At 39.7% G+C, this 12,910-nt stretch overlaps 1 protein-coding gene across 2 annotated transcripts; it reads left to right on the top strand.

Annotated features, from left to right (window-relative positions):
• Positions 1 to 61: 61 nt before the first annotated feature.
• Positions 62 to 12,722, top strand: GCLM (glutamate-cysteine ligase modifier subunit). 2 transcript variants are annotated; one of them, XM_069789290.1, is made up of 7 exons: positions 62 to 329; positions 3,318 to 3,383; positions 5,082 to 5,166; positions 5,917 to 5,988; positions 7,245 to 7,447; positions 8,673 to 8,787; positions 10,516 to 12,722. In XM_069789290.1, exons 1-7 carry the CDS (start codon positions 210 to 212, stop codon positions 10,683 to 10,685), a joined length of 831 nt encoding a protein of 276 aa, XP_069645391.1. In that variant the 5' UTR covers positions 62 to 209; the 3' UTR covers positions 10,686 to 12,722. The 2 variants fall into 2 exon arrangements, with proteins under 2 accessions (XP_069645391.1, XP_069645392.1); XM_069789291.1 differs by having other exon boundaries at positions 68 to 329; positions 5,932 to 5,988.
• The last annotated feature ends 188 nt before the right edge of the window (positions 12,723 to 12,910 follow it).

The raw sequence follows: 12,910 nt of genomic DNA, 5'->3' as shown, positions 1-12,910 counted from the left end.
CTGCCGGGCTGGTGCGGTCCTTCCCGCGCTGGGCCCGCCCCGCCGCCCATTGTCCTCGTGCCATGTGACCGGGGACGGTTACAAAGCATCCCCCCCCCGCCCCCCGGGCGCTGTTATTTGTGCTGAGTCACGGCGCGGCGCTGCTCGGTGCCGCAGGTGTCGCGGGGAGCCCGGCGACCGCCGCCGCAGCAGCAGCGCCCGGCTTTCCCATGGGGACGGAGGGCGCCCGCGCCCTGCTGGAGCGGGCGGCCGCCCTCACCCTGCAGACCGGCAACCTCCTCAACTGGGGCTGCCTGCGCAAGAAGTGCCCGGCCACCCCCGCCGAGGAGGTGAGCGGAGCGCGGCGGCCTGCGGAGCTTCCCCTTGGGGCGCCGCGGCGGGCGCTCGCCTCTGAGGCGGGGGGCGGGCTGCGGAGGGCGCCTGCGCGGCGGGGGGTAGGGGGGGGAGCCAGGGTGGGCCGTGCCGCAGCCGAGCGGCCGGTGCGGCGCCCGCAGGAGAGCCGGGTTACCCCGTCCCCGGCGGGAGCGGGGACGTCCGTGCGATGGAGACGTTACCCAGAGGCGGGCTTGTTCTTCTGGCGCTGCGCAGCCCGGCCTGGTGCCCGTCCGTCACCGGGGGAGAAGGGTTTAATTGCCCTGACGACCGCCTCGGCGGCGCCCGCCCTCCGCGCGCGCTGTGGGCGCCCGTGGCCGTACCGCTCGCGAGGTGCGGGGCGGGAACGGCAGAACGGGCTGTTGTGGTTGTTGTCTCTTTCGGGTGTTCTGGCCCGTTGGGAAGTCGGTCGGGCCGGTCCCAGTCCGCGGAGCGGCACCGCGGGGCTGGCCTAGCCGCCGCCGGCCTGGCGGCGGGGTGCGTGGGGAGGGAAGCCGGCCGGCTGGCCGTGCTGGGGAGCGGGGAGACGGCCAGGGCAACCCGCGCTAGCGACAGCGCAGAGGAGCCCCCACGCCCCCGGCAGCACTTTGCTGTGTCCGAGTCTCTTTCGGAAGGAGCCGGACCGCGTTTCTGCTCTCGGGGGATGAAGGCTGAAAACGCTTACAAGTCGAAGTACTGTTTGTAACGGCAAAGCAGATCCCTGATACCTCTTGAGCAGGAGAAGGGTATGAGTAGGTCTGAGCTTGCGTTTCAAGTGATGAAAACTCTCTTTTCTAACCTGAAATTAATGTAACTTCTTGGTGGTGACAGGTCTCAGGAAAATTAGCCGTTGCTGTCTTCTTTAAAGAGTGTAGCTGTCATTCTTTTTTAAAAAGTTGAAAGAACTTTTAAATCACCACTTTAAAACTATTACCTTTAGCAGTATGTCTCAACACTTAGAATAGTCCTTATAAAATTCTTGGAAGATCCTGTGGCCATGAACTTCAGAACCACTGTATTTACTGTCTTGTCATGACACAGTAAGCTGAAAACAGTCATTTAATAATGGGAAGAGCTATGCGTTTGGCTGATTATTGCTGTGTAGTGGCACTACTGAAAATCTAAAACTTAGTGACTGGGAGGATGATGTAATGAGAAGGAAGAATTCATCATCCTTTTATTTACTTGTCGTGTGGTATTAACTTTTTTTATTTGGCCTGGTTGCTTATTACAACATTCTGTGATCTGTGAAATGGGGCTAGATTTTGTAGCGAAGAGATAGCTGTATTGTAATGGCCACCCTTGTGTGAGTAGTTTCTGGAGGGTTGTTTTTTAAGCGTGGCCAGTGTGCATAACTAATTGGTTAAGGTATTTAAATTCTTCTATTTACAGGGAAATCTGCATTTAAACATAAGGCTGCCTGCTTTCCAGAGTTGCTGGAATTCCAAAAGCAAATAATTGGCATTAATTATCAGAAATAAATTGGCTTTTAACTCTTTTGTTTGGTGTACTTAGTGTGTGCATAGTTCTCCGTGGCAGAATGTGAGCTAAAATTTTGCAAACTATGAACCCTAATGTTAGGAGTTTGGGAATGTAGCTGTATTTGGAAAAGCTGATCAAAGCAGTCGGATACACTCTGCTTTTCACGTGTTGAGGGCAGGGGAATGGTGTGCTTTGGAGACAGAGGCTCGTGCATACAAACTGCAGTAGAAATACAAAGTGTAACAGCTGCAAAGTGGCAATATATAGAATATACATGTTTAGCACTGTCTCGCTTTCCCTCAGAAAGGAAAAAATAACATTATAAGTTGCGTCAAAATAGGCTAAAGAGTTCCAGCATTGTGGATAGCTATTTGGGGGTGGGGGAGTCAATTCTTGCCTTCTGACTCAGCTATTTTTTTCATGCCATTGTAAATGATTGGGAAAGAAGGTATAGAATTTGCACTCACAAAGTATTATTACTGTATTATGTCTTAAACTTTGTGATAGCCATTTCTAGTAGGGAGGTTGGCTTATAGTTTGTGCATGGTATTATGAGCTCTCTGAATTAATGTTAGGTGTCACAGGAAACTGCTATTTAATGGTACAAAAAGTAGGTACCTGCATAATTATAAAATATATTGCTAAGAGTGAAGTAAAGCAGCAACTCATTAAAGTGGTCCTACCTGTGGCAGATAGCAGCCTTGACAGTACATTTCCTTAGCCTGCAGAGTAACAACTCCTGAGATGTATCAGAGGGAAGCTAGAGCATTGGTACAGCTGAAGCACTGGTACAATATGCAGTTAATTAGCTGATTTAGACTTAATAGTTATGCCTTACTATGTTCAAGAAAATCCATGATCAGAATCCTAGTCGAGTTAATTTTGCATCTGTGGATGCAGGAAAAATGCAAGTGTGGGGTAGAATCGGAAGGTTCCCCTTTCAGTAATGAAGGACTTAAAAGCATTAGTGGTTTGGCACAGTGGAATAGGTAGGCAGTAAATGAAAAGGATCAGATGCATCTTGGAAAGAAAAGTATTTTATATAATGAGTATTTAGTGATTGATTGTAAAGTCTCATTTCTAACAATGTCACAGCATGTATGCTATTATCTGAGTACATTGTAACTTAAGAATCTCTATGCAAAAAAAAACCCCAAACCAAAACAAACAAAAAAAACAACCCACCCCACACCCTAGTTCTTGCTTGCTTAGTATTGTTCTTTCCTTTAAAGATGGCATTGGTCTGAGAAATAAATGAAATACAGTACTTGTGTTACTGCTAAAATGCTTTGTGAAAGAGGAGAGGAAAATATTTAAGTAAACTAGTTTGAACAAGTTTCAGGTGGAAGCTATGAAGGAAGAATCTTCTGTGGTTGAAGGAATTGTGTCATTAGTTCATCTGCTCAGTCTACACACCTATGAATCATTGTATTTCTGTGCAGCTGTAACATACCTACGCTTCAATATGAAAAAATATTTTGTAGGTGCGGGACTGCATTCAGAAAACACTGACTGAATGGAGCTCAAAGATTGGACAAGACCTAAATCAGGTGGGAGAGGTATTATGCATGTTATCCATGTTACACATCAAAACAGAGAAATACGTAGTTGGTTACACCTTTTAAAATATAAATGAATCTATTAAATTTCTGTAAAATTATCTGCAGCTCCAGATAACTTGAAAGAGTATTTCTCACACACACCCTTTTTTTTAATATATTTAGTAAATTTGGAAAGGTTAAGAAATACCAAAGTAAAGAATCCTGTTGATGGCAAGTAAGACAATTCTTAGCAAAATAAAAGTCCTGGTCTGTAAGTTTTGAATTTAATTGTTGGGGAAATAAAAAAAAAAAAAAAAAAAATCTGTGTACCTTAGAAGTTTGCTGGCATGCTTGTAAAAACTCAATGAAGAATTATCTAAACTATGAAGATGATAAACTAAATAGCTAAAGATCGTCCTGTTTGGAGGGAAACTCTGAAGCGTAGCCTTGGTTGTCTCAGAAATATTTCTGAAGATGCAGAAGTGGGAATTTTTCCCTTAAGAGCTAAGCACTTCCACATAATTCTTAAAACCACAGTCCTGGGCATCTGACGTAAAGATCTCGCTGTATTTGCCTGCTCTTCTTTCACAGTTGCTTCTGAAATTCAGTGAAACAGTAACAGGTTCCTACTAAATACATTATTTGCTCTGTGAAATATTAGCATGTTTCATTAAAAAAAAAAAACACACCAAAAAACTAGAAAAACTTTCATGACTATTTCTTTGGGTTTTGTTACCAGTTCTTGTGTAATGGCAGCGTCAACTGCACATTGCTGCATTCCACACTGGAGTGTGGTGAGGCAGTTACTGCTGAATGATTTGTGGAAGATCTAATGATTGCTCAAGAAGAGAACATAAACATTTGCCTCTAAGATGTAGTGATCCATTTAAAGTTAATTATTTAGGGTAAGCTCAGTTTTACTGTCAAAACATGTTAACTGCATAATTCCAAATTCTTTTATAAATTATACTGGTTTCCAGTAATTAAAAAAAAAAGTTAACTTTTGTTTAAAATGCTGACTGTATGGAATAACTCGAAGACTCGCTTGAGGATTTTTTGGTAGGGTGGCAAAAATTGCTACAGAGTTCTTGGTTGGGGTGGGGTGTGTGTGTACAGTACAAAAATCTCACGTAGGTAAAGACTTAAAGTCAGCTTGTGCCAGCTGACATGAGATGGCAGCCTAGTCTTAAATGAGGTCAGAGGGTGAAGTCTCTGAAACTTTCCTAATTTTTAGTTTCAAAATTACTGTTTTAAATCTGTATTTTACAGCATTTTCACAGGCTTCACTGAAATTACAAGATACTTTTATGCAAAGATGTTCACACTCAACACCAAAACCCCCTAATTCTGATCATGGGGTTTTTTCAGTTGGTCATGGAGTTTTTTTTAAAGCAAGGCATTTTGAGTTGGCACAGTGATCTGTTTACACCAGAAAATCAGAACACTATCTTATTCCAGTAATTCTTACCAGTAATTTCTATATTTTATATTAGGGGTGTATAGGGCCTTTCATATAGCTTCATTTTCCTGACCTACCCTTGGAGATCAAGAAGCATTGGGTAACTTTCTGTCATTGCATTTTTGTACTATTTTTTGTTTCTGACTGTTGTAAGTTTTGGGTTTTTTTTAAATTGCTTAAAAACATTCTTCAAGAACTTACTGTCTCCTCTTGACAAGTTGTTCCTAAGTCTCATGTACTTACTACAGGAAATACTGGAGGTTCTGGAATGTACTGTAGCTCAAGCTATAGAAAAAATAAATCCTGAAGAAAGGGATGAGTTGAAAGTATCAGGTAAGAACATAGTAAAAAATCTGCTGGCATAAAAATATTTAGTATGGAGTCATTAATAGGATGTTCATATATGTATATTTTTTCCACCATGGTTTTTTTATAATTGCAAAGTCAAATGACATCAGTGCACACTGTCATACTGTGGGTAATCAAGAAGTTGGGTAAGAAAGACTTGAATTCATATTTCAGGTTTTAAAGCAGGTCGGCATTTTTCTAGTTAAACTTACATCCCCTCAAGACATTTTAGATGTATTTTGTGAATCTTTGACTTTTCTGAAGCAAAATATTACAGATAATACTGCAATTAAGAAATAGCATTGGAAGCACATTTATTTGCATAATTTTTCCAGGTTGAATATGATGAACTTGAAGGAGGCAGTCCAAACTAACACTAGTACATTTTGAGTCTCAGTAAGTTGTGAAGAGGTCTGTTTGTACTATTATATTCGGGGTTTTTATACAGGTTGTTACGGTTATTGCTTAGTGTCTTGATGCTTAAGTCCTAGCTTTACAGCTTATTAGATCATCTAACTGGATTTCTTGTTCTGAGACTGCGCAACAGCTTTGAAATTTAAGAGAACAGTGTCTTTATTGGGAGTCACCTTTCAGAAGGTTGTTTTTTCCAATTTTTTAAGTAATTGGTGTATATTCTAAGAACCCTTTACCCAAGAACTCATAAGTAGTGTATATAGCAAAAGTAAATAGCTATATATTTAGTAATAGCTGGCTTGTTTAGTTATTGATTTTCAGTTTCTTCGAAAATAGCAAAACTCTTCGTCATTGGATCCAACTCTTCATCGATCAGAGATGCAGTTGACCTGGGTAAGTGTGAAACTCAGACTTCTGGTAGGGTTTCTTTACTTCAGTATTTAGAAATAAAATTAGAACCTTTTCCATCTAAGAGGTGTATGTAGTGACTGTCACAAGTGTATCCTGTTTTCCTATTAAGAAAGACTTAGGTTGTCAAGTCTAGTTACATGTTGGTTCAGTCAGTAAACTTATTAAATGTGGATCATTGTAACCTTGGGTCCAAAAACTCAAATCTGATTCCTTGCTCCAAGCAGGAGCAAGTTTTTATTCTTTCACACAAAGCTTGTTAAAAAGTGAATAGCATGTGATGTTTTAGTAACAGTGACACAGTAGTTCTTGCCAGTTGTTTTTAATATTATGAACTTTGCTGCTAACTGTGCAGTATTCCAGAGATTTTTTAGGAAATAAAACAGTGCTGCAAGCAGCTGATGAAATAGTTAAGTTTCCTTGACAATACAATAAAATGGCTGTACTGATACATAAGTTTTGTTAGCCTAAGGTAGCAGTAATTGTGAGCAGCAGTGAACTTTACCACTTTGGAATATTGTTGGGCATAAGGGGTTACCAAAAGTCAAAGTGTCAGCTATCATTCTTTTCTGTTGATACCCCAGTTAATAGCCTCTTCATTGTAAATTGTAGTACCATTTGTTAAAATTATGTTGATAGAATCCTGTTCCAGAAGGAAATAATTTATTTAGCTACTTTTATTCTTTTTGGTGTGAAGAGGAAGCCTCATGACTTGCATCTTTCCTAAAGCTCAGTGATACTCCCAAGACTTGCTACTTCTCTCTGGCAGTTTAAATCTCCACATTTGGTGTGCTTTTAGTCTAACTCCTCATATATCTCAAATAATTCTCCTAGTCCATGCCCTGTACTTGAGTTATAGTTTGGAGTGAAAATTACAAATTTTGGAAGAAATTAAGGAATCAAGAATTGTATGTCACCACTGTCTCTAGAGAAAAATTCAGTTTTAACATTGAAAAGGAGAAAAAAGTGTCACACTTTGTTTGGTGGTGGGGGTTTTGTTTTCTTGTTGTCCCCCCATCCCCTGTTGTCGTCCCCCCCCCCCGAGACCTACAGTTGTAACTTGGCCTTCAGCTGTATGTTTGATGGTTTGCTAAAAACTGATACACTCAGAATTTCAAACAGTGAATGGGAAACTAGCAGAGTGAAGCAGAATGTGTGGTTTTTGCTGAATTTGAAGAGTCAGGCTGCTTATGTTTGTATCTTACAAAAGATTTTGCAGTGTCTCTGTTCTTCTTCCTCAGCATGTCATGCCCTTGGAGTCGCTCAGTTAGACTCAGTCATTATTGCCCCACCTCCTGTTGAAGATGGAACTAGCCTCTCCTTGGAGTATTTGCAACCTTATTGGCAAGAACTTGAAAATCTAGTTCAAAACAAAAAGATTGTTGCCATAGGTACCTCTGACCTAGATAAAACACTGTTAGAGCAGCTGTATCTGTGGGCACAGGTGAGAACAAACTTCCTGCTTGTAGTATTTCTAGGACAGAGTAACTGTTTTGTTGGCTGTCACACTGTTATAGATGGGTTTATATGTAAAATATTAATTAGCCCTGTTATTTTTAGCATCTTGTGGATGGTCGCCACGTTGCTCAAGGTAGGGGAGGCTCAAAGTGTGACTCACTTTTTCAGCATGCTTATGTACAGACCAGCAAAAGCTGGAAACCACAGGTCTGTTCAGTAGCAGGTTCCTTGAAGTACTGAAGGTTTGAGTTTTGAGTGCCTTTATATTATAAGAAGGAGTATTAACAGTACTTTTAAACCTTCAAATTTATTCCAGTGACTCTGAAAACAGCTGTTTTCACTTTAAGCTGTGTTATGAATGGAGGGATTTCCCCTTGGAAAAATGCTGCTCGAATGCTAAGCTTAAATGCAAAGAGGAAGACAGACCGTGAATGAAGTGGCACAATACTTTGTTGTCCAATGTGACTAATTGCCTCTTAACATTTGAGTGATGGAGCTCTGTACTAGTATGTGCCCATGCTCATGTAAGCTTGTGGATTTACTGTTTCCTTATTAGTTCTTTCAATACTCCTTTTACAACATTTCTTTTGCGGTATGTGAACATACTGTATCTGCATAAGAGGTCCTGCTGAGAGTCCTGATTTGTGCTCCTTGCTGTTTTGTGTATACTGAGAGGAGGGTAATTGAGGGGATTAATGACCACCTGCATGGTGATCATGAATGCAGTTTGTGATGAGCAGAGAAAGAGTCAGTGGAAGAGCATCCTTTTTAAATTAATCTGATTTAGACACTTATCTGAAGGCATGGAAGACAAGAAATTATATATCCTTTACAAAAAATTGTCTGGATTTTTTATTGAAGTATTTTTCAAACTAATGCCCCTATAATGGTTTTACTGGGGGGGCGGGCCAGGATGACTGCTACTGTTTAGGGAGCACAGCAGACAGGAAGCTGGAATGGGTTAGTACTCAACTTGCTGTGGCAGCACCTGAAGTTAGATCCTATTTGTTTTGGGCTCTGTGCTGCAGGAAATTGCAGATAGGAGTTGCCTGTTCAGCATCATGCAGAATTAAATTAGCTTTCTTCATACCTTAAAACAATGGTCAAAGGCAAACTGTTCAAAGCAAAATTTCTGTTCTAATAGAGGGTATGGGGGAAACAGCTAAAGTACATTAATATTTTTTCTTATAAAATTATTTTGCTATTTTCAGGTGAAACCAAGTAGTAATCAGGTAAACCTAGCCTCCTGTTGTGTGATGCCACCTGATCTCACAGCATTTGCAAAAGAGTTTGACATACAGCTGTTAACTCACAATGACCCAAAAGGTAAGGCTTTGCCAGATTAGTGAACAGAAGACTTCTAAATGCATTTATTCGGTACAAAATCAGGAATAATCTTTCTCTGAACTTCAAAGTTCGTTACGCTTGAATCCTGAACAAAGGATTCTAAAAGTTTCTCCTCTATAAAATATTTTTATTTTAAATTCTTGCTTCTTTTTCAAGGAAGGGGGGAAAAAGGCAATCTTGCAGCCTTGGATAGTTTATTGAAATCGTTTTAATCAGAGAAAAGAAAGTAAATAGCAGAACAAACTACTGAGAAATTTGTACTACATATGTTCAAAAAATAGCTTATTTCCACAAAACATAGAATGAAATGGCAGTTGTATTGCTGAAGGCCAGTAAATGACAAATGAAAATCCACTTTCCTGGAACTTGTCTGTGAAATAGCTTGCATAGAAATGTTGATGGTCAGTTGATTTTTTTGAGTAGTTTGGTAATGTTAGACATGTAAAATCACTACATGTTAAGCAGGATTCTTTCAAAATAGTGACTTCTTAAAATAACATTATTTCAAAAAGAGTTGGTGCAAATTCTTTACCTGTTTTGTGCAGTGATTGATTTACTAAATGATTGAAGGACTTAGAGGCTTTCCTTTAGACTCTAGAACTCTGTTACCAGCTCCCTAGAATATTCTGGGATATTAGTTTCTCTCCAATATCATCTAATCTTCTTCACTATAACGATGCCTTAAATGTCTTGCTGGAATTGTAAGCAAGAAGTCTTAATATTTAGTTCATTCCTTCCCTACATTCTTCCCTATGACCAACTATTAATGATGATCATACTTTTCCTTCCTTCCCCTTTCTTCCCATTGTCCCCCTCCCCCCAAAGAAAAAAGTATATGAAATGTTATTTATGAAGTATGTGCTTTATAGTACCACTGTTGCAACTAACGAATTTCATCGGTGCTTGAGCATGTACCAGCACTGCTCTGGCAGTATGCAAGATGAACTACCATTCAATCTGACAATTTCCATGTCCTGTGAAGTCCAAAGTGCAACTTGCAATTTAATAAATACTCTTTATCGGGAATCATGAAATGAAGGAGGAGGAGGATGTGGATAGAAAACAAAGCAAGTAGTGATTCCTTTATGCATTGTTTGCTAACCTTAACTTTTCTGTAATGGGCAGCTGAAGAGTATTGAGACTCTCTTTAGGGAACACTCTTCATCTAAGAGATTGTTCCCTTGACTGAATTTCCAGAGGAAACTAGGAGGATTTGTACTTGCCTGCCTTTTCTGCTTTGTGGCATTCAAGCCCATTTTTCTTAATGCTTTCTGGGCCTGTGCTTATTATGAGCCCAGTTATGGGAGATGCTATAAATGTTGAGCTTTCAGTGACTGCAGAGGTAACTGAGAATGCTCAGTACTTTGCTGATTTCAGCCTTATGCTTTACACACCCCTGGCTTGTCTAGCTATCTTCTCAAATTTAATTGTCATTTTTTTCCTGCAAATGGCTCTGCTGATCATCTCCATTTGATATTGTAGAAATCTCAGTTAATTAGTTTTGTGGGAAATACTCAGTGTTGCAAAAAAGGTGTCCAGAAGATTTCTTCTGTAATATTCAGCTGCTTTTACCCTACGTGCGTTCTGGAAGAGTGCATCTGTGGAGTACCTGGCACTGCTTAAGATTTTTGACTGTAGGACAGTGTTGCTTTCTGCGGCTCTTTACGTGACACTATTTAAAGCATGAATATCCTTTTTTAACTTCAGAATTACTTTGTGAAGCAAGTTTCCAAGAAGTTCTTCAGGAAAGCATCCAGAACACGAAAGCACACGAGTGGATTCCTTTATGGCTTCTCCGGTATTCAGTCATTGTTAAAAGCAGAGGAATTATCAAGTCCAAAGGCTATATCATGCAAGCTAAAAGAAATGCCTCTTAAAACACTTCTTCTTTTTTTTTAAATGGCTTACTGTTTCAATTTCTTGGGGATGGGGGGAACATTGCTTTTTTTATAGAAACACTTTTACAGCAGTTGTGAAAAAGACCAAAAGTTGTAATTATTCAGTGTGATGTCAGCAGGAGTGTCTGCAGTGTTCTAACACTATTTTTCTTTCTTAACCTATTGACCAGTTAATTTAAAATATGAAATATTTTGGGTTTGTTGTTTTTAATTGAAATTATCTATAGAGAAACAGTTTAAAGTATTTTTCTTTGTATGACCAGTTCACTGTAAAATTATCATTATATTTTAGCTGCCATGAGGTAGTATAGAGAAACTTATATATTTTTATTTTTAAAAAAAAATGAATTTCTCTTTAAGAGTTACTTATCTGGTAGGTACATATATTTCAAGCATTTGAGGACTAGTTTTTATAGAAAATTGTCATATTTTATGAAAAATTACCCCAAAAAATTCAACTGGTATCTCATTACTTGGTATGTATATATAGGCAAGTCAACTGTTTAATTTGTGTGGATGGGAAAATTGGTTTATTTTTAATATAGTGTAAAAGACCTCCATGATTTAGAAAAAAAATGCATCTTCCAAATTACTTTCTGACTGTTACTTGAATTCCTTCTGGCTTCTTTGCGCCTCAATATGCTTTGTTTAGTGTTTTCACAAGTGTGATGGCATCTTTACTGTTTGAAATAGAAAATGTATTATTCTGTGAGCGTTTAAAATAAGAATTGAAAACAAGTGATGAAAAAATTTGTTAATCGAATATTGAATTGTGCCTGTCTTCTCAACTGTGGCTTGGTTTTTTTGATACTTATGAACTACGCAATCAGAATTGGCCAAGTCAGAACAGATAGTAAATGTTGAAGCTGTTCACTATAGGATTGTGTAAAATGGATGACTTCTTTTGAGGTTGCCTAGGAAACTTTTTTTGCTTGAGTGCCATTCAGAAATGATGTGAGCAAGGGTTAGCTTGAAGTTAGGTATACTTCTGTTTGGCAGTAGCTTAGTGCACTGGCTTTTGAATCCTAGAGAGATTGCTGTAGCTAAGGCAAGGCTTCTGGTTTAATGTACTCTTTCTGTCGAAAAGGCCTTTTCATTTCCTTGGCCTTTAAATCAGAACAGATAGCAAAAGTTCAACTCGTAGTTCAGCAGGAGCTTGATACTGAGTGTCTAAAATACTCATTTTCCTTTTGATTTCAGGCAGGAGCAGGACTTCGTACTAGTAGTACTCATTAACTTGTACATGTTTTGAGATTTGGACTGTAAGGGAATGAATTTCTGCCAACATCTTTCAAATGCTGTTACGTAGGCAGCTAGTGGAAATTGAATGCCCATAGGTAGTGTCTAGAGTGCCAGCTTCCTATAATCCATCCCACTAAGTTAAAATATTAATCTTTTTCAAGACACCATTTGAGTCCTCAAATATCTTATCTGTAGGTGGCAAATACTGGGAGATTGTCCTGGACTTCTTCAGTTCTTTTGATAAATGAGATGGGGGAACTGGAACTAGTAGTGCATCAATAAAAGTTTGAATTTTTTTCTCCTAATCAAAATGTAGTCTTTTTTTAATGTCGGGTCGGTCAATGTGTATCAGAGTTTCAGAACTACATGAGTTTCATTTCAAACTTTCCTACCAGCTTTGAGTTGTGTGCTGCTGCTGATTAACCACTGTCTGTAAATTCTGTCTGTGTGTCTGGCTGTTGATGTTCTGTATTGTATTAGACTCATGTGTACTCTGTTTTATAAATTGAAATGCTACAGAACAAGAATTGTGCTAGAACACTGTATAGGCTGCTCTAATGGGATAATTATTTATTTTCTTTCTGTAAACTCTTAACAGTTGGCTTGCTGTAGAAGAGCACCCTTTAAGACAGGCTAATCTTATTTTTCTGGAGTCACCAACAGTGTAATGTTTTATCAGGTTATTTCATTAATTTGTTTCGCATCAAAGTGGGAGAGATGGGATTGCTTCCCTAAGAAACTTGAGAGTTTGAATTAAAAGTTGAAATTCTTGTAGGCTTTTAATCTGTGCCTTGTATGAATGCTCATCATCTCAGTAACAGTGTTTTACCCTTTGTCATAAAACGCTCCCGGGTGCCCTGCGCTCCGGGAGTTGATCCTCTCCTGGCAGCCGTAACCCTCTCCCCCACCCGCCAGCGCCCGCTCCCTGCGGCGCCCTGCGCTGCGCTGCCCTGGCCGCAGTG

Source organism: Haliaeetus albicilla, chromosome 8, assembly GCF_947461875.1.
Source record: "Haliaeetus albicilla chromosome 8, bHalAlb1.1, whole genome shotgun sequence".
Taxonomy (NCBI): domain Eukaryota; kingdom Metazoa; phylum Chordata; class Aves; order Accipitriformes; family Accipitridae; genus Haliaeetus; species Haliaeetus albicilla.
The sequence above is the reverse complement of the archived record's forward strand: the minus strand, read 5'-3'. Positions and strand labels throughout refer to the sequence as shown.